General features: G+C 33.8%; 4 protein-coding genes across 8 annotated transcripts in view; 2 read left to right on the forward strand and 2 right to left on the reverse strand.

Moving 5' to 3' along the window:
• LOC122631959 overlaps positions 1–11,095 on the reverse strand; it is a 73,069-nt gene extending 61,974 nt beyond the window's left edge. The window contains exon 1 of the mRNA XM_043818237.1: positions 10,606–11,095. The gene's annotated coding sequence lies outside the window, so the exon portion shown is untranslated. The remainder of the gene's footprint in view (positions 1–10,605) is intronic.
• LOC122631981 (protein PXR1-like) lies at positions 3,910–5,508 on the forward strand. The gene has a single exon (XM_043818283.1). It carries the CDS (start codon positions 4,000–4,002, stop codon positions 4,879–4,881), a length of 882 nt encoding a protein of 293 aa, XP_043674218.1. The 5' UTR covers positions 3,910–3,999; the 3' UTR covers positions 4,882–5,508.
• A 1,018-nt stretch (positions 11,096–12,113) lies between the features above and the next one.
• Positions 12,114–17,650, forward strand: LOC122631974 (sialin-like). Of its 2 annotated transcripts, none has more exons than XM_043818272.1 (9): positions 12,114–12,380; positions 14,535–14,740; positions 15,148–15,369; positions 15,469–15,553; positions 15,632–15,798; positions 15,861–16,010; positions 16,108–16,240; positions 16,560–16,813; positions 17,086–17,650. In XM_043818272.1, exons 1-9 carry the CDS (start codon positions 12,305–12,307, stop codon positions 17,389–17,391), a joined length of 1,599 nt encoding a protein of 532 aa, XP_043674207.1. In that variant the 5' UTR covers positions 12,114–12,304; the 3' UTR covers positions 17,392–17,650. The 2 variants fall into 2 exon arrangements, with proteins under 2 accessions (XP_043674207.1, XP_043674206.1); XM_043818271.1 differs by lacking the exon at positions 12,114–12,380 and adding an exon at positions 12,809–12,962.
• Positions 17,651–18,838: 1,188 nt separating this feature from the next.
• On the reverse strand, positions 18,839–24,144 carry LOC122631965 (putative uncharacterized protein DDB_G0291608). Of its 4 annotated transcripts, XM_043818251.1 has the most exons (4): positions 24,108–24,136; positions 23,977–24,043; positions 21,775–21,954; positions 18,839–21,552 (listed from the first exon to the last, which is right to left on the reverse strand). In XM_043818251.1, the coding sequence occupies exons 3-4, from the start codon at positions 21,952–21,954 to the stop codon at positions 19,474–19,476; spliced, it is 2,259 nt and encodes a 752-aa protein (XP_043674186.1). In that variant the 5' UTR covers positions 23,977–24,043; positions 24,108–24,136; the 3' UTR covers positions 18,839–19,473. The 4 variants fall into 4 exon arrangements, with proteins under 4 accessions (XP_043674186.1, XP_043674185.1, XP_043674187.1 ...); XM_043818250.1 differs by having other exon boundaries at positions 23,977–24,144; XM_043818252.1 differs by lacking the exons at positions 23,977–24,043; positions 24,108–24,136 and adding an exon at positions 22,526–22,640 and having other exon boundaries at positions 18,839–21,417.
• Between the last annotated feature and the right edge of the window lie 6 nt (positions 24,145–24,150).

Genomic DNA, 24,150 nt, shown 5'->3' on the forward strand with positions numbered 1-24,150 from the left:
CATTTCATTATATTCGAAAATATAATGAATGGTTTTGATTGAATTTTAAAAGCTACAGAAAAGAACTTTTCAAACGATTTGCAAAAAAAGAAAAAATAGAAGAAAAGTACTGTGCACGCAGGTAAAAGTAATTTCATTAATTGGCATTATTTTCTCTGACAACTTTTTTTAAATTTCGTATATATATTTATATTTATATAAAACTATGCATACACTCCCAGATATACTTTTTGAGAACCCTCGGCATTGCAGGGAGTCCTGTAACGAGCTTACAAACTCGCGAAGCCCTTTCGATGTACTTTAACGCTCGTGAAACGGCAAGCCAAGAGTATCAACGAAAGAAACTTCGTAGTTTCGTTCGACATTTCGCGAGACTTCGAACACAATGGTAGAACACCTGCCAGCTTGAAAAAGTCTACTTTTTCCAAACAGACAGAAAAAGAGAGAGAGAGAGAGAGAGAGAGAGAAACAACATTAGAAATACTGTGATAGAAGAGGAAAGAAAAACTCTCAGGAGTGAAAAGTTAGTCTAATTTTTTTCCTCCAACTTTTTTTTCTGTTCGTTGTAACAGTGTTGAAGAAAGTTATCTGAGTGACCAACATACAAACACATATACATACACACGCTCAGGAAAGAGAGAGAGAGAGAGAGAGAGAGAGAGAGAGAGAGAGAGAGAGAGAGAGATACAGACGCACATAAATAATTAATTGGGATACGAGAAAAAAGAAACACAAGAGGTAAGAAAATATTAAGAAATAAATAAATAAATAAATAAGGAAATTAAAAAAGAACAGGGAAGACAATTTTCGATCTGATCGGTGTATCTTCGATTTGACCTTCGAACGAACTATTCGACAGTGAATTTAAAATCGCGGTCAGGCGAAAATTTCCGATTCGATGCCGATCGATCGAACAAGAATCAGAGATAGAGAGAAGGATACTAAAAGAGAAATATATATATATATATATATATATATATATATATATATTATGTACAAAGAGAAAGAGAGAGAGATGGAGAAATAGAGAGATAGAGAGTTCAAAACCATTGGTCAACTATTTTTTGTCAGGGTACAAGTTTCGACAGTGCATTATGCAACGTTCAAATGGGAATAACGATGATAGCAAAAGTTCTCTAACTAGACAACCCTTCGAGCTAGTTTCCTGCTCTCTCTCTCTCTCTCTCTCTCTCTCTCTCTCTCTCCCCCCTTTTTCTCTTCCCCTGTTTTTCGTTAATGGAAAATAGATTCTATTTGTGACGCGATGTACAGAAATTTTTAATAATATTTTATTAAATTAATCCGATTAACTTTTATTATATAAGCAACGATATTATTAATTATTGCATAACTAAATATAAATTTATTTAATTAATAATCCATTCGATATTGTAAATTGTTGTTTAAAAAAAAAAAAAAAAAAAAAAAATCGGAAGACGAGAGATGGGGATGATTCGTCGAATCATTGAATCATCGAATCAATAACTAATTACTTCATTGATACGTCATATAAAAAATAAATAAATAAATAAATAAATAAATAAATAAATAATTGTAAAAGTAAAAAAAGAGATTAAAAAATTAATCCTTTGTGTTCGAACTACCAGCATTCAAGCTTATATGTGGAACAAATAGAGAACACGTGTAAATATGAAACTTATCAAGGTAACCGTGCTGTGTATCGTACAGGTTTAGCTATTATTTGTTTAATTAAAAAAAAAAAAAAAAAAAAATTGATATATTCATCTTTTTTAAATTTAAATGCATTAATTAATCTTAATTAACGATAATATCAGTAACTGCAGTAACTTTTTTACTTATTATGCAAGAACAATGCTCATAGTTTCAGTGCAAAGGATTCAAGAGGAATATTGAATCCCGTTTCCTTTGATAATAACATTTCGAATTCTCTCTCTCTCTCTCTCTCTCTCTCTCTCTCTCTCTCTCTCTCTCTCTCTCTCTCTCTCTCTCTTTCTATCTTTCTCTCTAAAAGATAAATATAGAAATAGGTATATATCTATATATAAATATATATATATATATATATATATATTTCGATCGTCAGCCGGTTAACCTTCTCTCTGTCCCACGATCTAACTAAGACGTTTGTACATTTGTTCGCGATTCGACAAATGTCGGGAGTTCGACGAGAGAGAGAGAGAGAGAGAGAGAGAGAGAGAGAGAGAGAGAGAGAGAGTGAGAGAGAGAGACAGAGATAGAGAGAAAAAGAGAGAGAGAGATACATTGAGAAATGCCAAAGTAACATAGTTTACGGTGGGTAAATTAATAGCGAACGAGTAAATTTCTTCTAAGATAGTATAGTTCATGTCAGTCAGTAAAGTAAATGTCACTGACCGTTCTCATGAAAAGGATCCTTATCTCGAGTGATAATGTGAATATTGATTTTTTATTTATATACATATATATATATATATCCCTATATAAAAATTAGTACGTATAAATTATTATTAAATCCTACTTTCTTTCTTACGAATTTATTTCTCATCGCGAATATTTTTTCAAAGCATCGTAAAAAGCAAGCAGTGTCCACTTTAAATATTAAATAATTGATCTTATCGACAAATATAACGGATGAAAACAATCGAGGAGTTTCAAAATTGTGACGAGGGCACGACGATAATTTTGCTTTTTTATTTCTCTCTCTCTCTCTCTCTCTCTCTCTCTCTTTCTCTTTTTTTTTTAAATCCAGACGTTTAAAAAATATCCTTACCCGTATAAATTGATCAAAAACTTTGATTTCGATCGACGTGAAGTGGAACGGAAGCGTGGATTCGTATTCAAAAAAAAAAAAAAAAATAAATAAATAAATAAATAAAATGAAATAAAATAAAAAAAAAATAAAAAAAAATAAATAAAATATATAATAACAAAAAAAAAGGATAGAAGGATAGGAAATTCTATTAATTAAACTTGCCAGTTTGTCGACCCGACGACTCGAGGCATTAATTGAGATGGGAGTTTCGCGTAACAGAACATCTGGAATACGAATACGTCGACTACTTCCTCCCCCTCATCCCTCACCCTCTCTTTCCCTCTTATTTTTTTTTTTTTTTTTACATATAAACGTACGAGAGAGTACGAGAGAATATTCGAACACACGAAGAAACTTCTTCGTCTGATCGATCAACGAAAGAATTCTCTAATTGGCACGACGATCACATTTGTATCTACTATATACTCTCTACATATACACGAATCTAAATGCAATACCTTCTAATACGATACTCTAACGTGATGCTTCTAACGCGGTCGTCGCACTAACTCCTTCAGGAATCGAAAGCAAATGCATGCATACGTTTAGCGAGTAAACTCCAAATGAACACTTCATCAAGGATCAGCGATCCCATTTGCTCTTGGAATTTCCCATTGAAACTCGCAAAATATTCTATCGATGGCGGAGATACTCCCATCGATATTTCTTTGTTGTTCGAACACCGATTGAATACACTTTTTTTTCCTAATCACGTTTTACAGATGTTATTTCGATGGAAAGAATGAAGAAACGAGGTAACAACAACAACGACGGCAAGAGTACGAAAAATCGTCAAAACGAGGATAAAAGTAAGAACGATGATATGGACAAAGATAAAAAAAATGTCGTCGGACGACTGATAGAAGACGAAGAATCCACTAATCAGGGCTTCGGAGAATGGCTTAGATCTAACGACGGTGTAGAAATGATGAGACTCTTCGTCATCGCCAATTCACTTTTACTCTTTGTCACGATGGCCTGGCCTAACATGAAGGAAAGCTTTTACATTATTCGCGACTATTTTATGGGAGAAGAAGAAGATTATTGAGAAATAAAGAGAGAGAGAGAGAGAGAGAGAGAGAGAGAGAGAGAGAAGTACGTGGAGAAGAAAAAAAAAATATATATATATATCTTCGAGGTATCGAAACGAAAAAAGATTCTTCGTTTTTTTTTTCTTTTTCTTTTTGATTGATTAAGATAAGCAAAAAAAGAATACAGCGATCACCATGTTGGCCGCTTTCTTTCGCGGTGCATTTCTCATCGGCATTCTCGCTTGGTACAGCATCAGCGTTTGGAATATGATCGACGGTTATTTTAGAGATCAATTTGCTAGTTACCTGCACGAGGAATATCGAAAAAATCCACATATGAAGACTTATATGAAGGATGTCAATGAGGTTGATAAGAACGAGGCCGTACATACCGACAGGAAAGTTTCGTTAAAGAAAATCGACGAACTCGAGAAAGCCGAGAGCTGTCCGGTCGATAAAATAGATACCGATAAGTTATTGAAACCTTGCGATATCTCGGAGAAAATTTCGGAAGTTGATCGACCGAACGAATCCGTTGAAAAAGAAATGTTAGAGAAAATTTCAACGGGAAAGGATTTGTATAACGACGACGATGACGATCACCATCAAACGATAAAAAGTGTTGAGAAAATGGCGGATGAAGAGAAGGGACCGAAGAAAAAAGAATTTTCTTCGAGTAAGGAATTTGAAGAAGAAGATATAGAGAAGAAAAAGAAGCAAAGAGAGAAAGAAAAAGAGAAGGAGAGGGAGAGAGAGAGAGAAAAAAGGAAGAGGGAAGAAGAAAAAACGAAAAAGGAAAAGAAGAAACGAGTGAAAACGATCACCCTTAACGAAGAAGATTTTCTAAGCGTCAAAAATAGACGAGGTACGATCGGACGCGACGAAGATTTTTGGGAATTCGAGGACGATGAGGAGAAGCAGAAAATGGAGGATAAAGAAAAGGGTATACTGATCTCAGATCTCCCATTCAAACCGAAACTCGACATCGGTCGTTTGGAGAGAATTACGCCTGACGAATACTGCCCTTTGACCTTGGAAGACGAACTTTCTTGTGGGGAGACCACCAAGTGGCCCTAAACATATAATCCCGATGGAATTTTAATCGGATGTTTATGTGTTATGAAATTAAAAAAAAAAAATATGTATTTATTTATTATATTCACTTTATAATAATATTTATTATATATCGAATATTATCAATAATAAAAACAATATATATATATATACATATATATACACGTACATAATAATGAAAAGGAAAAGAATTCATATTATAATAATTTTCTTTAAGTTTTGAACCTATCGAACGCGTCGTTTTTAAAAAATGAGAAAAAAATTATGCTACATCGAATTCATACAATTGTCAAGCATATATTACACAAAAAGATCGCTTTAATTTATTCCTTTTAGTATAATAACGAATTGTAAATGTAAGTGTTATTACGTAAACTTCTTTACGATATTTCTAACTTTTCAAATGTATTACGAATTATTCATTATATCGCAAATCTATGTATTTACGACGATTAATTCGTCTATTTATATTTACAACTCCTATTTTACTAGGCTAAGTGGATTGGTTACGTTATTCGATTGGAAAAAAAAATAAATATAGGCAAGAGAAAAGAAAAAGAAAAATTGTAATATGTTTGTCACGTAATTATGTAAATTATAATAATAAAAATAAAAAGACCTATAAGTGCATGTATAGAAAGAGTGAGAGAGAGAGAGATAGAGATAGTGATAGAAGCAGTCAAAAAGATGAAATGAAAAAAAAAAAATAGAAAAAAAAAAAGAAAAATAAGATGATATAGGAACAATTTTTTTCCACTAATGGTAAGACGTTTCCTCGCGTCTAAAATATGGTTACTTCGATGACTATACTGAAATAACTGATTTACAAAGCGGATACGCGAAACGTACGTTTAAATGCAAATGAAATGCAATAAGGTGTAAACAGATGGGTCTGCCTAAGAAGACTAATCCTACGTCCTTGAAGCTCGTTTGCCGTCCTCCATGATCGTTGCAGTTTTATTTTTACATTTTTTTTTCTCTTTCTCTCTCTCTCTCTCTCTATCTCTCTCTCTTTGTATCTCTTTCTGTTAGTAACCTCATCCGTCGGCCATTAAACAAATCGTTTCTCTTCTCCTCTTTTTTTTAATACGAAATTTCCTTGACCACCTTAACCGAGTGACACGGTTTTCCCCATAACATCGTTACGATAAAATTTTTATTCTTTATCTAAAATTAAAAAAAAAAAAAAAAAAAAAAAAAGAGAAAAGAAAAAAGAAAAAAAAAACACTAAATTGGTTTTTCTTCTAATATACGATTTAATTTACATACATATATTTAATATTAAAAATATTTTCTACGAGAGTATGTTTTTATCAGATAGAATATTCTTGCAAGGGAAATATTTGTATATTAATATTTAATTATATTAAATATGTATATATATATATATATTTTCTTTTTACACAACATTATAACGGTACGAAATATATATTTCTCTACGTATATATAAATATTTTCATATTAAAAGCATAAATATAATTCTACTGACCCTACTAATCCTATAACTCTAATCTAAAAATTATAACCGAAATATATCACATTAATTATACTTCATATCTTTAAAAAACAATTCTTATTTAAATTCTTTAAAGAACAAATCCTGAAATTTGTATAATACCAATAAACGGTATACTTATTATTAGAATGTAAAAAGGTTCGAATTTGTAACCGTAAGCGTTACGACGAACCCGTTTGATTTTTTTACATACATATGAATGTACATACTTATTGTACGTATATACATACATACGTATGTATGTATATATCTATCTATCTATCTATCTATATAAAATATATGTATGTGTATATACGAGATATGTATGTATTTATGTATGTATGTGTGTAAGTAAATAAGTACGTATGACCAAAAGAAGATATCGGTTGCATTCAGAAACGATGACGCTCGTAATCGTACGAGGAATACTAAGAACGATATAGTTCGAACGGGAAATTGTTATTTCTGTCTATACGAAGGAGAGACAGAGAAGACACGTCTCTATGGCAAAAGGAATAAAAGTATATACGTATATATTACATATATGTTGAATACAATTTGTACAAACGGTAACCTTCGATTATAAAAATAAAGAAAAAAAAAAATATAATAATAAAACGGACAAAAAAAGAAATAAAAAGAGAGGGGGAAAGAGAGAGACTCGTTATCGCATTACCATTACCGACGACAATATTATGCAAGAGTATAGAGGTGGAATGGGTGATTATGCGTATGTGTATATATATATATATATATATATATATATATATATATATATATACGTGTATCGTTTTACAAGTACTCACGGTCAATGAAGATATGCGACAGGTACGCAGGAAATGCAGGAGAGACCTTCCGTCTTCTCACATAGATTCAAGTATTAGAAGTATGTACTTACGTAAGTACATATTATTATGTATTTATATATAATACGCATTTTTGAAATAGATAATTTTACGATTATCCTTTTTTCTGTATCTTTTATTTATTTATTTATTTATTTATTTATTTATTTATTGATCGATCGAATGATTTTTATTTATTTATTTTGTATAATTGTTTATAACCCTTCATCTATTTATCGTTCTCTATTTCTTTTTATTTCATTTTGTCTTATTTTTTGGTTTTTTTAATAACCTACGTGAATCGTTTATTATCGCGATAAACGGATATATTTTTCTCTTTCTTTTTCTATTCTGACGTTATTTAATTATAAAAAAAAAAAATAATATAAAAAAAAAAAAAAAAATTCTTTAGCGATCGTCTACCAGATCCGACAAATAAATAATAAATTATACAAAAGAAAGAGAGAGAGAGAGAGAGAAGATAAAAAAGAAAAGAAAAAATAAATACCAGCGACGCAGAAGAGAAACACTAATTATTTTCTTTTCGTTTCTTTGCAGAAGATTAAAGATTCTTTGAAACACACTAACTTACGTATATTACGTTCGTTAAGAGGAAGAGGAAATGGAAAAAAGAAATGCGAGATGGAAAGAACGCGGTAGGACGCAAGAAACGATTTTCTAACTAACATAAACGATCGAGAAAAGTGCGTACCGGCAATGGCCTCGTTCAGTTCAGGATGACCGTCAATTTTCCCAGCAAACGACGACTTCCCGCTGTCGTTCCGATTTCGAACGACTTCTCTTTTATTTATTTCTTCAATCTTCCTCCTTTCTTTTTTTCTTTTCTACGTTGCACGATATACATATATACATTATAATACTGTGCACAGATACATACATACATATGTATTGTATTTATTTGCGTCCTATTTCCCAAGTTTCGCTAATTCGATCGAAGAATAGTAAAAGTGAATTTTCACGATTCGCATTTCGATTCATTTCTTTTTCTATAGGAAAGAAAGAAAAAAAAAAAAAGGGAATAATAATAAAAAATTAAAGAAATAAAATAAATTCATATTCTCGAATTGATATACAACGTTTTTTGTGAAATCCTACTGTAATCTCAGTTCATTAATTAGTGCGTGTGTGTTTATGTGTATAAACAAGCAAACAAAACGAAAAAATAAAAATGATAAAACGATATAATACTTCGAAATAATGGCGGGAGAAATTTATGTTGAAAATGATTAAAAATTATTTATACTCTTAGTTACTCGGTCGGTATCTTTGATGCTCTTTCGAAATTCATTTTTTTTCTTTCTTTTTTTTTTTTTATATATCTCTTACGAGACCTCCTCAAATTTTATTTCACTTTTTCATCGTCGTAAAATTTACTTCGTCGAGAAATGCGCAGGGTGAAGAATGTTGCAACCCAAAAAAAAAAAAAAAGAAAAGAAAAGTCAGCAACATAATTAAAATTATATATGTATATATGTGTATATATATATATTTTTTTTTACATATAAAATGTGAGAAAAAATTAAAAGAGTACAAACAAATTCGTCGCTCGATCGGTAATATAGATTACCAATGTTCCATCTTATCAAATTCTTTCGTTTCTCGAGATCCTTCATTTTTACTCTTAAAAAAAAAAAAAAGAAAAATAAAAAATAAAAAGAAAAAATAGATAAAAAAAGAAATAAATAAAACGAACAAAGAAGAACATAAAGTAATAAAAAGAAAGAAAAAAAGAAAAAAAAAAAAGAAACGATCGTTCCGCCGTTCTTATCAAATCATATGATTTCGTTAAAAGAATAGATATCGTCGATAACACACATACACACACACAAACACACAGATCTCTTTAATCGAGAGGAAAAAATAAAAAAAAAAAAAAAAAAAGAAAAAAGAAAAAAAAAGAGAGAGAAGAAGAGAAAAAAAAATAATTAAAATAAATAAATAAATTCAGACGAATACGCCCGTTCTAACCGCCTACGTTTCCGGAGGAAACGAGGAAAAGGAAGATACTACGTACGGAGGAAGAAAGAGAAACAGAGATAGAGATAAATAGAGAGAAAAAAAGAAAAAGAGGAAGATACAGAGAGAGAGAGAGAGAGAGAGAGAAAAAGAGAGAGAAACACAATGGTCCGACGACGAGGCGTGCGCGCCAAACAGTTTCCAGATTCCAACTATAGGAGAGCCGTGCTCGAAAACTCGTCTCTCGAATACCTGTTGCTCCTTCGTCTTCGTCGTCCTTAGTCGTGTTAGTCGTTTTAGTCGTCTTATTCGTCTTATTCGTCTTGGTCGTCTTGCCGGAAGAACGAAAGGCTCGACGATTTAGATGTTACAGAAATTATAGAGTCTATCTCGATGGAATGAATAACTCTCGTCTAAGTCAATGGAATGAAAGGAAAGGAAAGGAAAATCAAAAGAAAATAAAATAAATAAATAAATAAATAAATAAATAAAGAAGGAAAAAGAAAAAATTTGTAACCCAAGGTTTATGTTAAATTTCTGTTTGTAATGCATTCGAAGATGGTATTAAAGATGCAAATGAGAATGATGATTTACGACGTCGATACATCTTATTTTATTTTATTATAGTATAGTATTGTGAGTATTTAATAATTCATTTTTTATATGTTCTGTATAACACACACATACGCACACGCACACACGTGTGTGTGTGTGTGTGTGTGTGTGTGTGTGTATGTGTGTGTGTATATGTACTTCGTAAATGAAAGTCCGAGTGAGAGTTCGTCCTTGACTAAAATAATTAAAATATATAAAAAATATACATATATGTGTGTACATATATATATTTGTTATGTACAAGAATTTCCATATAAGAATATATACGAAGAAGATTCGAATGGTCCAAAGAATCGTAGCAGAGGGCCGTTAGAACCATAGGCAGATATATATGTACGTAAGTACGTCTCTCTCCATCTCTCTCTCTTGAAACTTTCGCTAGGGAGAGAGACCTGTTGCACGTGAACCTCCGGACCCCCCGTGTGCGCATTCCAAAAAGGTAGGAGGAAGAAGAAGCGAGAAAGAGAAGGAAGGAACTAAGGAAAGAGAACACGAGAAAAAGAGAGAAAGAGAGAGAGAGAGACGCCGGTATACAGGAAAAGAGTTCCTAGAAAGAAAAGGACACTATGCTTGTTACAGGGAGAGAAAGAGAAAGAAAGAGGAAGACACACAACGCATACACACACAAACACACACACACACACATATATATATATAACAAAGATGGCCCTTGCACGAGTAGATAAAAAAAAGATGAACGATTCATACATATATGTATCAGAAAGGAACGTTTCAACCTTAACCTCAAAGGTAAAGAAACACATGCGTCGATGAGAGATAACATTAATGCCTTACCTCGATATTATTTCGTTCTCTCGTAGAAATTCCCAACTGTCTGTCCTCTTTCCCTTTTACCACCAATCGCGTTGTCTTCAACTCGTCAAAACCAATCGTCACATAATCCTGCACTTGGTAAACTTTATAAACTCGCTCCTGAGAGAGCACATACACATACTTAATATATACAGGTAAACTCACGCGTATACACGCACACGTACACGCACATAAGCACGCCGCAATGCCGAAGAGACACGGGACGTAGTATTCCGAATGATGAAACGTACTTCTCGGTTCACCGTAAATTCTTTCGATAATCGTCGAATCTATTTAATATATTACACCAACTACAGATAAAACGTGACACTGTCGCTTATTATTCGAGTCAGAGAGAAATAGAGATAGGATTCTCTGTATTCGCGAGACGCGGGATATCGTTCTTGCGCTTTCGACCGTATGACAAACGACGAACCGATGTGTATCCTGCCGCTTGACCTGCACCAGCCGAGCCGACCAATCACAACGCACTCTCGAGAAGCCTACGAACTTTGTGGTTCATCCCCACTCTTTGGAGAATTCAAGTACTCGCGGTATCTATTGGATCATGTAAAAAGCTTTCTAAACTATAATCCTTACTTGTTACCACTTAATTATCCTTTCTTTTTCTAACGTGATTTATGACAAGTGTTGTAAAATAAAATAGATAATTAAATAAATGGATAGTGACGAAAGATTTAGTGCTGCCATCTCGCGTGTTCGGTAACACGACGTTCTGTTATTATACGTATGATTGTCGTAGAATAAATATATCGAATAATGTGTAGGATATATCGTTATCGGTAATAATTGATCAAAAGATTGTCGATAAGTACCGTCGGTAATTACTTCAAGTATCGAAGATGATACTTATCGACAGTGTATAACCGACTGCGTTTATCGATTGTGCGTTATCGACTGGGATTATCGACATCGTTAGGTAATGATAATTTTACCGACTTTACTTCTGTAGATAATTATCGATCTTTATCGATCAAAGATATATACATCTCACGCGTTTCGATATGTTTACTCATTGACGATTATAATTTCGACGATGTTTTGATACATGAAATGACAACAATAAACATTTTACCGGCTTCATTCTTGATACTTTTTATTTATTTAATCATTTGCTTTTTTATTACAAACACACGATCACCAAACGTATGTATATGCAATAAAAAAGACTTCTATGTTTTTATATTTTTACAAGTGTATACGTACATGTATATGTATATATATATATATATATATATATATATATATATATATACACATATATTATACATTATATAATAAATATATCATTCTCTAAAGATAGAATTAAAGTAACGTGTCCCAAGTACCATCTAATACAACGTTTAGAAATATACGAGTGTATAATGCACGTACGTGAACATTACGATGCCTGTCCTGTGAAACGGTGCTTCAAGGCTGACCCGGCATGGGTACTTATTGTATCAAGTCTCGTTAACAGAAACGTTCATTCACTCTGGTACTGGCAATAAAAAGCTCAGTATACTTTGGATAACTCGGACCGATCGGATTGTTTTCTTGTAATATTCTAAAAAGAAGGAAGAAGTATCAAGGAAGAAAAAACAGTAAATGAAATAAAAATGTGCTTCGAGTATATTCATTATAAGATGGGAAAAAATCTATCGACGAGTTTGTTAATTCGATGATCATCATGGCAGCTCTCGTACGTCTTAAAAGAGGTAGCGTTCAACTGAGACACGCGGCTCTCGAAATGAAAGGTAGGTAAATTACTAGCTCGACAACAAGCCAAACAAACAAACAAACAAACAAGTATACAACCAAAGCTAATAACACTCAAGTTAAATCGAAATGAAATATATATGATTTTTGTACGAACAATTTATATCTTTTTATTCTGCGTTTACGGAGAAAAGGAAAGAAAGTAAAAAAAAAAAAAAAAGAATAAAGAAGTAATGTAAAAATAGAGAGATGTAATGTAAATAAAGAAATGATGTAAAAATAGATTAGAAAAAAATAGAACGATTGATGTGTACGAACGTTATCTCTTTGAAAAGGTTCCTCTATTTGTAGTTACATCACAGTTACCGAATCAAAGTCGAGGTCGCTCATATCTATGTATATATTAATATGTTCTCAAATGATCTCTCATTTGTATCGTGTCAGACTTTCGGATAAAAAAAAAAAAAGCGGAACGTAGAGCGATAAGAAAGAGGGAGATCGATGCAATACTCTCTGTTACTTAGAGTTTTGTGAGATGGCAGACATCGTAAAGAGAGGTAGCGTTCAGCTCGTTAAACGCGGAAGTATCCAAATAAAACATGCTGCTAAGGAGGTTCGAGGTTTGTTCTTTTTCTTTCTTTCTTTCTTTCTTTCTTTCTTTCTTTCTTTCTTTCTCTCTCTTTTTCTCAATATTTATCTATCTATTTATCTTTCTTTCTCTCTCTCTCTCTCTCTCTCTCTCTTCCTCTTTTTCTTTATCCTTCAATATTTCCTCACATTTATTTTTTACATTTGAAATTTTTCTCTGTACGCTTGTATACATATATGTGTATATATATATATATACCATATATATATATTATATAAAATAGTATAAAATATATAAAATATATAATGTATATAATATATATATTTATATATATAATAATATAACATATATATAATATATAATATAATCTATATATATATATATATATATATATATATATATATATATAAGAAACATCAACAATTTTCTTCCACGTTCTTCTTTTTCTTCTTCTTCTTCTCACTCATATACATGATTTGTTTTCTTAAGATAAAGAAAAGATTCTTAAAAAACATACTTTGGTATCATCGAGACAGTCGTACTCCGAATCGCAAAATTAACGTGATTCGTAGTATATCACTTTATGTAACAGTTATTGTAACAGTTGGTGTCATTATTAAACGTTCTTTCTGATTATATCTGATTATATGAAATTATTTATAGAACGCAGTGCGATCGTACAGTGAGAAAGAAAAAAATATTTTTTTGTTCTTCTTCCTTTTCTTTTTACTACGTATCAATCGCTTACTAGAGTCATAGTCGCGACTGAAAGACGCGCGACGCATGCTTTATCAAAGTCAAACAAGTCCCTACAGATTTTGTTTGAAAATCGCGATAACGTGGGAACTTAGTTACCTACTTGCGTACGTAACGAGCTACGTGAGAATAATAATAACGTTTCTTGTGCGCGTCAAACTCGTGCGACAGGTATCACGCGAAATTCGTTGTCTTCGATGAATATGCCTGTGTTGATGTGTATAATTTAAATAATAAAAAAAAAAAGAAAAGAAATTAAAACTGGAGAAGAAAGAGGATAGAAAGTAAAAAGGATTGATAACAAGACGGCAAAATAGATAAAAATCGATAAAAAAGAACGAACGCACAATAGAAACAACACAAATAAACGAGACACCAAAAAAAAAAAAAAAAGGATGGGGGAATAAGACATACAAATAAAACATAAAAACGTAAGAAAGAAGATCAAAAGTACGGGAAAATATTTTGTTTTTCAATCGTCAAAATATATTGAAGAAAAGAGAAAATGAAATAAAAATGAAGATATAAATAAAACACGAGAGAAAGAAAAGAGTGAGTAGGGTACACATAAATAAAGAACAATACCATAAAAAGAAAAAAAAGAAACGGAATTAAAAATATGAAGAAATACTAAAAAAAAAAAAAAAAAAAGGAAATAAATTTAAAAAAAGAAAAAAGAAGGAAGTCAAAACAAGATCCCGAAAGAAAGTCAAGATAGAATTAACAAAAAAAAAAAATAAATAAATAAATAAATAAGTAAAAAGAATAAAATTAAAAATAAATATAAAAGAAATGGAAGGGACGATAAAATGTTCGGAAATGAAGGAAGTCCTATATCTCGTTTTAGCTGCTGTCAGAGCACGACATATCGTAGCTGCGCTGGTAGCAATGGGATTTGCATTGTGCGGTGCAGTCGAAGTGAGCTCATCCGTTGCATTATTGGCCAAACAGGAGGACAACCATGCTATCATCGACACGTCCTGGCATTGTGACATGCTGGTCAATATCAGTAGTCGAAATCGTACGGAGGATTTTGAAGTTATTCTATTAGAGGTAAACCAATTCATTCGTGTCAATTAATGAAAAATTATTTTATTGAAAGGTATACTCTTGAAATCATTTTTAAACAATTCTTTATCAGTCAAATGTCATCGATCGTTATCGTATCAACATTCATAATTTTTTTTTCTCGATCATCCAATATCTTGATTGTTAATTATTTTCTTTTTTTTTTTTTCAAATTATATATATATATATATATATTTTTTTTTACTGACAGAACAACGACTTTCGTCGTATTTTCGTTCTCATAATACGTCTTTACTTTTATTTCTTACGTTCGATTTATTTTTCGTCACGCGATATTATTAGAACATGAAAAAATGAATGATAATGTCGAACTTTCCAAGGAAAAAAAATTCCCATAGGAAATAGAAAATAATTGTATCCTCGATTTATAGTTACCACCGGAAGAAAGAACGGAGTCGATAATGCGCGAAGCTTTTTTATGGGGTCAAGTAGCTGGACCGATATTAGGAGGTTGTTTGGTTTGGGGTAGATCAGGTCCATCGATGGTATTTTCTCGAGCGGTATTAAGTGCTTGTTTGGCGTCCTTGTTGGTACCAGCAGCTTGGAGAGGACCGTCCCACGTAGCACTTCGTCTTTTTCAAGGACTTTGTACGGTGAGTTGTTACACGTGTGAATCTTTCTTTTCTCTCTCTCTCTCTCTCTTTCTTTTTTTTTTTCTAATCAATCAATTGCGTTACTTACTTCCTATTCAGGGTGCAACTATGCCAGCTGCTCATATGCTAGCTATGACCTGGTTTAAGAGCAACCATAGGAGTTCGTATTTCAGCTGTTACGCGGGTAATTAATTGGATAACACCGATCATAATCATTTGATCAAGTTACGATATAACGTATCAATAATATCTCCTTTCAAAGCTGTCAGCGTTGGATACTGTTTAACCGGTTGGATAGGTACAGCAGTGGTTAGAACATTCGGACGTGATTCCCTTTGCTACGGTTTGGTATTCCTAGCCCTTTGTTGGTATTTCGCTTTTGGTCGATTCGTCAAGGATACTCCGAAATCTTATCAGCACGATACTAACGTAAGAATATAAATCGTAACAATTCGACGTTTAACCTGACAAACTGTTCAAAATATTTTTAGGCTGCTGTCATCCCTTGGGGAAAATTATTAAGATCTGTACCAGTTTGGGCATCAGCAGTAGCGACTATGGGCAATCAATGGGGCGATGCTACACTCGCCCTTGGAATGACAAAATATTTGAAACTCATATATGGATTCTCTACAGCTAACGTGAGTCTTCTTTATAGATTTTTATATTTTTTTTTCTTTCTTTTTTTTTCTTACACACATTCCAACATCTTTTTCTTTTTTTTTTTTTTTTTTGTAGGATTCCGTATTGACTACTTTACCTCACATAGGACACTTCATGGCTGCGTTAACTTGTGGTCTATTGGTAGATCACGTTCGCGAGTCTAGAATCGTATCAACGACTACAGCTAGAAAATTGGTCGTCTACACAGGTACCTTAATATTCATCCGCTTAACAATATATCTTTTTGATCGTATTAAAAGACGAATAAAAACAAAGTGTATTTACGTGGCGTACTTTTTGCTATTTTTTTTTTTTTTTTTTTTCTTATTTTTTCTTTTCTTGCTCGTCTCGACTTTTTCAGGGACTCGTTAAAACTCCACCGGTCAGAACGTTCGTAGAATTTCTTTATCTTTCGTTACCTCGCTGAGTTCTTCTTCATCGTTATCTTCGATCAATCTCTAAGTCTAGGTATATTGCAACAATGATTTTATGGGATTCATACAGACATATTTAACTTTCTTTCGTAGCTCACTTTATACCAGCAGCGTTACTCTTCGTAGCAGGATACGCGGGTTGTCAAGCATTAGGGGCAGCCTGGTTAGGTATTGCGGCACTTTTGGTGTCCGGTACAGCACCAGCCGGTGCTCTTGCTGCCATAGCTGATCTTGCACCAGCCGAATCGCCGGCTTGTGCTGCAGCAGCTTGTGCTCTTTGTTCCACTTTAGGTGCAGCAGGTTTACTGGCTGCTAATTATTTCGTCACGCAAGCTCTTCATGGTTCGGTAAGTAATATCGATATTCGTGATACTTGATAATATTTTTCATAGATAGAAAAATATTAATTATAAGTATTTTTACTTAATTAACGCATCTTTTCATTTTTATTACCAAATGCAAAACACGAAATATATGCGAAATATGCATATATTTGTAAATATACGTAATTATGCATAAATACGTATTGCTACGTGTTAACTGCGAAAGAAAAAAAAAAAAAAAAAAAAAAAAAAAAGAAAAAGAAGAAAGAAGAAAAAAATTTTTTTTTTAATTTTAGATCGCTGGATCTTGGCGACTGGTCTTTGGCGTAGCATCGGTCGTTCTATTGTCAACTGCAGCTGTATTTTTAGCGTTAGGCAAAGGTGTGCCACAACCATGGATACCATCGGTAGCACGTCCACGTAGTCACGACGTTATTTATGAACAGGATCCTCTCGAACTCGATTACGAGGATGTCGCCGTACAAACCGAACCCTTCAGTCATTATTCTTATGACGATGACGTCGAAAGTCTTAAAAATTTACCACGCAGTTCCTCGATTCATTCGAAAATCTCAGCGATTTCTATTAATCAACTATCATAAAGATTCTCACGAGATCGTATCTCCTGATTTTTCACATAACTCTCATACATATAGGTACCACGTATCAATAACTGTACATACATACGTAGAAATATACATACATACATACATACATACATACATACACACATGCATACGTACATGCAATTAACCAACTATCACCTAATGAAATCTTATTAGCAAACTCACAAATGTTAATTATTTCTATTTCGTATATTTCTGTATATATCTAATTGTTTATTAAAATGGACGAAAATTTTTTCTTTCTTTCTTTCTTTCCTTCCTTTTTTTTTTCTATCACTTAATTAATGTATCCTTTCATTTTTATCGTCAAATGCACACGCTATCTTTAGGTATACATAACGATGCATAGATACGTATTTAGACGTAATATACCGTGAGACAACAAATCCTTTTCTACGTGTTCTTTTCAACTTTCCACAAGAAAGAAAAATGTTGAGTGCAATGGTTTGCCCTAATTAGGTAATTCGCCGTCGACCCGCCTTCGCCCCACTGCATCTAGTAGATTCACCTCGTTATCGTGCCCAGATACTGTGTGAACATTTTTTCGAGCGTTCTACGTCAATGGACCGGAATTATACGGAATGCCGGAAGTCTTAGTATCCTGTCGAATGTCTACCTCGACAGGATATAATAAGAACCTTTCACGAGTCTACATATCCGGGCGAAATGTTTCTTGAAGAAAAGAAAAAAAGAAAAAAGAAAAGAACATTTCATACCATTTCAGATCTCTTTCTCATTCGATCGAATTCTTTCGAAGCTTAAATCGCGATTAAGTAAATCCCATCGTGTATAGATTATTTATATATGAAAAAAAAAAAAATTATTATTTTTTATAAAACACGCACGCACTCACACGCGCAGCAATTTTATTAACATATTCCTCGATTGCAATTACAAAAGAGATCCGAAAAAAATAAAAAAAAAAAAAAAAGAAAAGAAAAAAAAGAGCCAAAAAAATAATTCAATTTGATCAGTGCAAATATTGCGATAAAAAGTTGCTACGAAGGATTTAGAAAGATTTAACAAAGATCCAAGAAAGATCTCGTCATTTCCGTCTTCACTCGTTTTCAACAAACATACAAGTACACATACTCACCTATACAGACAGACGGACGGACAGACAGACAGACAGACAGACAGACAGACAGACAGACAGACAGACAGACAGACAGACAGACGGAGAGAGATATATACACACGTAGATACGCAACGTTTCGTTGGCACGTCAGACGTGGTTGATGTTGCAACACTCGCGACGATGCTAATTACCCAGAAAGAGACTTAGACACGTTATTATTCCCTCTTGGTGTATTGCACTCTCTCGGAGGCAGAGAGGCACATGACGAAACGAATTCTCACGGCCGATTATCCATTATCCTTCATTCCTTTATTTTCATTACAAATTTCTCTTCTTTTTCTCCTCTCTTCTATTTTTTTTTGTTCCTTTTTGTCTCTTTTTTCTGTTTTTTTTTTCTTCTTTTCTTTTCACTTTTTTTTTCTTTTTTTTTTTACACTAGCTTAGCTAACGTATTTACAATATAGGTAGGAGGACAACGAACTTGAGATATCTTATAAAGCTAAATAGAAAGAGAGAGAGAGAGAGAGAGAGAGAGAGAGAGAGAGAGAGAGAGAGAGAGAGAGAGAGAGACAGAAAATCTTTGGATGAAAATAACATAATCGTACTCGACACGATTCCACGTCTAATCGTTATAAATAATCTTTCTAACATTAAAAAGATAGAATTAAATTCTAAATGTTATCTACTGATACTATAATATAATACTTATTCGTTCGATAAACGAACGTTTGATTTATTGAATATTAATTCGATCGAAATCTTATCGTTCTATTATTATTCTCACTTCTCTAATCAATCGAGGATGTGAGGAGGGTGGGTGGGAAGGTGAGGAGGAGGTGCTGAGTAGATCGTTAGAAAAGAAGAAGAAAAAAAAAAAAGAAAGAAAAAGAAATGGAGTATCCACTTAAAAACGACATATTGGATGGAAAAAAAGGAAAAAGAAAAAAAAAAAAAGGAGAAAACAAAAATAAAAACGAGAGTTACATCTTCTTGTTCATGACGTCCTTGTCTTCGTCAGATTCGTCGGTAATAATTTGAACGCTTCTGACAGGACCTGTCTTCCTGTATCTCGAAGTTGGAGTTGTCGTACTACTAATCATCGTATTTTGTACAACGCCTGGCCGTTCAGCGTTAATAGCTAATTGAAGCATTCTCAATAGCAATGCCTCTCTGATAGGTGCTGGTAGAATCTCGTCCCCGTCGTCTGTAATCTCTTGCGTATAAAACTTTTGTCTGTAAACGCGTTTAGCGGTAAATCTGCTATCCTGATAGTCGTCGTACTGATGGGGTGATTGATAAAGCGGATTCAATCCTCTCGTATAAGCTGGACGTCTCAATGGAACACGATCGCCATATTGCATGGTTACTTGTTGATCGTAAGAAAGGTCAGGCCTTGGAACAGGAGTTTGGTATCCCGATTGATAAGAAGGATAAGGTTGTTGATCGTAAAGTGCATCCTCCAAATAAGTTTTTGGATATGTTAGAGCTTGTACACCGTATTGACTGACCAATAGACGTCTAAGTAACATTTGGAAATCTCGTCGACTTAAAGGAGGTGCTATCGGGTTTGGTGGTTCCGGTGGTAAAGCTATTGGAGTTGTACGATAGACGTAATCGGGTGTGGTCTGTTGATATTCCCGATCATCGATGTGATGAGTCGGGGTTGGTGATTGAGGAATAGGTCTGACGATCGGTCTAGTCCTTGCTTCCAATTCTTGATAGATCAATGGTCTTGGATAAGGTCTTGGTCTAACGTAATTCTGATTGATCGGTAATCTCGACTCGTCGTCTGTTTCGACCGTAGGATTGTCGGCTAAGTAATGAACGTTTGGATCGGTAGTGGTACTGTACAGTTGTTGCTGAGTCGTAACAGGTCTATACAAAATTCTACCGATCGGAATCTGTCTATACGCTGGCTCCTCTTCGATATTATTTTGTTGGCCAGTTACCAAAACTCTTGGTTGTAACTCTCGAACGTATGATTCACCCTGTCCACGTACAAAAATCGGCTCTGTCGTCTGTCTAAGATAATCTCTATTTTCAACGGGTATTCTTGCTGGTCCACGAATCAGAATCGGTTGAGCAGACGTTTGTTCCTCGAGAGTAGACTTAGCTTCAGGCTCGTAGACTCTAGGACCTTCGTATTTGGGTTCGTCGAATCTAGCAGGTCCTAGATTTTCTCGATTGACGTATATCTTAGGTCTATCGAGACGCGTCCCAGGAATACGCTGAATAACTCTAGGTGGAGTAGTAGTTGTAAATAAAGGTCGTGTCGTCGACAAAGCACCACCGTAAACATCGGAATGTTCATCGTTGTTGTTGCCGTTGTTGTTATCCCCCGAAGAGATACCACTCGTTTTCGTGGTATCGTCGTGAAGTTGACGTCTTAAATTATTACCAGTCGATATTTTAGGATCGTCATCCTTCTCAACGAAATCCTCGGTTATAGGTCTTAAATTTTGTTCGACAGGACGTTTCGCGAATAAGATTCTACGATAGCCACTGTTTCTCTCTTCAATACTCGGACGATTTATTTGCGAATCCTCGCTATCCTCGGGATCTTCCTCGACTCCGATCGGTCTCTGTTGACCGTTTATCACGAAACGAGGTCTACTTTTGTTATTACCTTTTAAATAATGACTGAATATATTTTTTGCCGATTCGGTACTCGTACTTTGGGTCGTTGTGCTCGTCGTCGACGTTGTCGCCGTCTTCCTCGTTCTTGGAATCGATTGGACGACCGACGACTTCGTCGAAGCTTCCGTTGAAGCGTACATTACGTTAGGCCTCTTTGTCGTCGTCGTACTACCGCTACTACTGCTGGTACTACTGCTACTGCTACTGCTACTGCTGCTGCTGCTACTGCTACTGCTACTACTGGTACGATTGACACGTGGTATACTCTGGACCACCGATATGTGTTCCTGTAATGGCGATACGGTCGTCGCTTTAAAGCCCGTTCCGTTAGAGGACGAATACGAGACCCTCTTTATTTCACCCTCGGCGTCGACGAAACCGAACGTACCCTTGATGTTGCCTAGAACGTCACGGGTCTCGACCTAACAATACAACTTTCAGATATCACGAATTTTCTCTCTTTCTCTCTCTTTAAATCTTATTAAAAAAAAAAAAAAAAAAAAAAAAAGAAAAAAAAAGGAAACTTTTTTAACTCCGTTTTTATGAACGATCACCGATCACCCGGAAAGTCTTTTTCTTACTCTTCATAAAATACCGATCGTAAAGATCTAACGCTGCGAATCGTGAGAAATATTCTATTTTACCTTGAATGATCCATCGCCAGCCTCGTATCCATAAGTATACGAGCCGTCTTCGTTAACCTTCCTGATCTGTTTCAAGATAGCCACTTGATGATTGTGAGTAGTTTCCGATGTTTGCTGATCCGTAACATTCGTACAGCCTGCTGTCGCCAGACAAAAGATTGCCATCAGCCATGGCGTCATCTTGAAAAATAATAAAAGAAAATAACGAAAAATAAAATTATTCATAACGTTTGATACGATTCGACGTTTTCTCTCTTTTTTTTTTCTTTTTTTTTTCTTCTCATTTGTCTTTTTTTCCTGATTTATCGTCACGAGATTAATCGTCAATTTTGATAGCATCGATCTGCTGGAGACACAACTTTTTTTTTTATTCAAACACGATTTCATTTGATTTGGATTTTTTTCTTTTCGAATTTATCCTCACCATGATCAATAATCGATTTAGCACTCTAATATTAATCTCTTCACTATTCACTGAAAACAAACGTTTCTGTTATGGGACACTATATTTTTTGCACTAGAAAAAAAAAAAAAAAAAAAGAAACGAGAAAAAAAAGAAAAGAAAAAAATGAAAGGAAACAAAAACTCGTTGGTATTATTATATTATTATTATTATTATTATTATATCGTCGGGTATTATATTAGAACGATTATAACCGAATTTCCCGAGGGAAAAGAAAGAAGATAAAAAATTAAGAAAGAAGAAAAAACTTAACGAAAAGGAGAAGTACTCGAGTAAAATCTAAAGTACCTTGCAACTGGAAACCATGTTACCGCAGATGCGGTGAATGTTCTCAATACCGCGTGGGGTGTTGACTGCCGCGTTTATATATAGAGTGACACAACGAGCAGCCACCACCTACTAGACTCCCTCTCATCGTTCTCCGTAACCTTGATGATCTCCAAACGAGTATACGACGTTTAATGAATCCTCCTACTAAACGAAGAATGCTCATATTCGTTTTATTCCATCTGTTCTCCTTTGCATTAATTTTTTTCCACGAAAAGAGAATTAAAAAAAAAAAAAAAAAAAAAAAAAAAAAAAGAAAACCGAGTAGATGATTCAAATTTGTTCTCCCTTCTTTCTGAATCGTATATATTATTATTATTTTTCTTTCGAGTTATAAGACATTACTTTCACTGTATCATTCAAGAAGACGCCACAAATTTTTTTTCCCTTCTATGCTGATATCGAACAAAGGATACCAGAGGAAAAAGAAAACGAAAGGAAAAAAATTTTTCGAAGAAAGTACGCGAAGAATGAAAATTAGAACGAACGGAAATACGTTGAGAAGAAGGGACGGGAGGAGGGGTTGGTGGGGGTAAAAGGAAGAGGACAAAAGTTCGGATTCGCGGGGACAAGTGAAAGCCACGTGGGAGTTTAGCGGGCGAGTAAGAACAGTAGTAGACTGTAAAATCTGTAACAATAGTTCCCATAGCGTGCAATAGTCTCACATTGTGGTATTCTAGGCTTGATTCTAGGCACTCCCACAGGACAATTATTACATCATGCAATTTCCTTTGCATTTCGTCGACGATTTTTTGATGCTGTCTCGATAATACTATAGAACGTAAGTACTTACATACGTATGTATTGTACGTAGATCGTTAACATATCGGCTATCTTTTAAATAAGAATCCTAAGTACACACTAATATATACGTACATACATATATATATATATATATATATAAATGTGTGTGTATGTATATATGTATGTATGTATGCATGCATTAGTGTACATGCATATGTACATATATATGTATAACGTTTTTTAAATTAATTTCTAATTAAATGATATCTAGTAAAATTTAGATACAGTATCGCGAGAAATTCGTTAAAAAAGCATTAAAAAAATCTGACAATTGAATAACATTAATAAGAAAGTCAAAACAAATAAAAGAAAGTATGGGAATGAAACGAGCGTCCATTTTCGGTGATTCCGCAATACCGATTGTTTCACAAAATTTCTTATTGTTTCACGTTCTTTTAGTACCGAAATAAAAACAAGATGGAAATTGCGCGAGACCACGCGTAATCAAATGTTTCCGCGAAAATCGAAAGTACGATATGTGAACATCCTCAGGATATTTATACTGACTGAGTATAAATACTGATGGCGATGGTTACATATGTTTATTTATATGTACGTATGTACTTGTGTACTTAGAACTACGTGTAATAAGCGATTATCCCACGTACCTATATATTCGTCCTTGATACTTCGAGTAGCGCGTCCATACTCGATAGAAATGCACCGATTCTCATCCTGAATACATTATTCATCATATCACGCGTAACGAACTGGTTTATCTCGAAGATGACTCACTCACCAGCAAAGATTTTTCTTCACTGGACCTTCCCTCTCTTCGTTCC

Source organism: Vespula pensylvanica, chromosome 9 (assembly GCF_014466175.1).
Source record: "Vespula pensylvanica isolate Volc-1 chromosome 9, ASM1446617v1, whole genome shotgun sequence".
Classification (NCBI taxonomy): Eukaryota; Metazoa; Arthropoda; class Insecta; order Hymenoptera; family Vespidae; genus Vespula; species Vespula pensylvanica.

Excerpts from the sequence above, each read along its gene's own strand:
- LOC122631981 (XM_043818283.1), top strand. The coding sequence starts at position 4,000 with ATGTTGGCCGCTTTCTTTCGCGGTGCATTTCTCATCGGCATTCTCGCT.
- LOC122631965 (XM_043818249.1), bottom strand. Across the intron at positions 21,553-21,774 it reads CTGGCGATGGATCATTCAAG|GTCGAGACCCGTGACGTTCT; the intron begins GTAAAATAGAAT and ends TTGTATTGTTAG.
- LOC122631974 (XM_043818271.1), top strand. The coding sequence starts at position 12,878 with ATGGCAGACATCGTAAAGAGAGGTAGCGTTCAGCTCGTTAAACGCGGA. Across the intron at positions 14,741-15,147 it reads TTGAAGTTATTCTATTAGAG|TTACCACCGGAAGAAAGAAC; the intron begins GTAAACCAATTC and ends CTCGATTTATAG. Across the intron at positions 15,799-15,860 it reads CTTATCAGCACGATACTAAC|GCTGCTGTCATCCCTTGGGG; the intron begins GTAAGAATATAA and ends AAATATTTTTAG.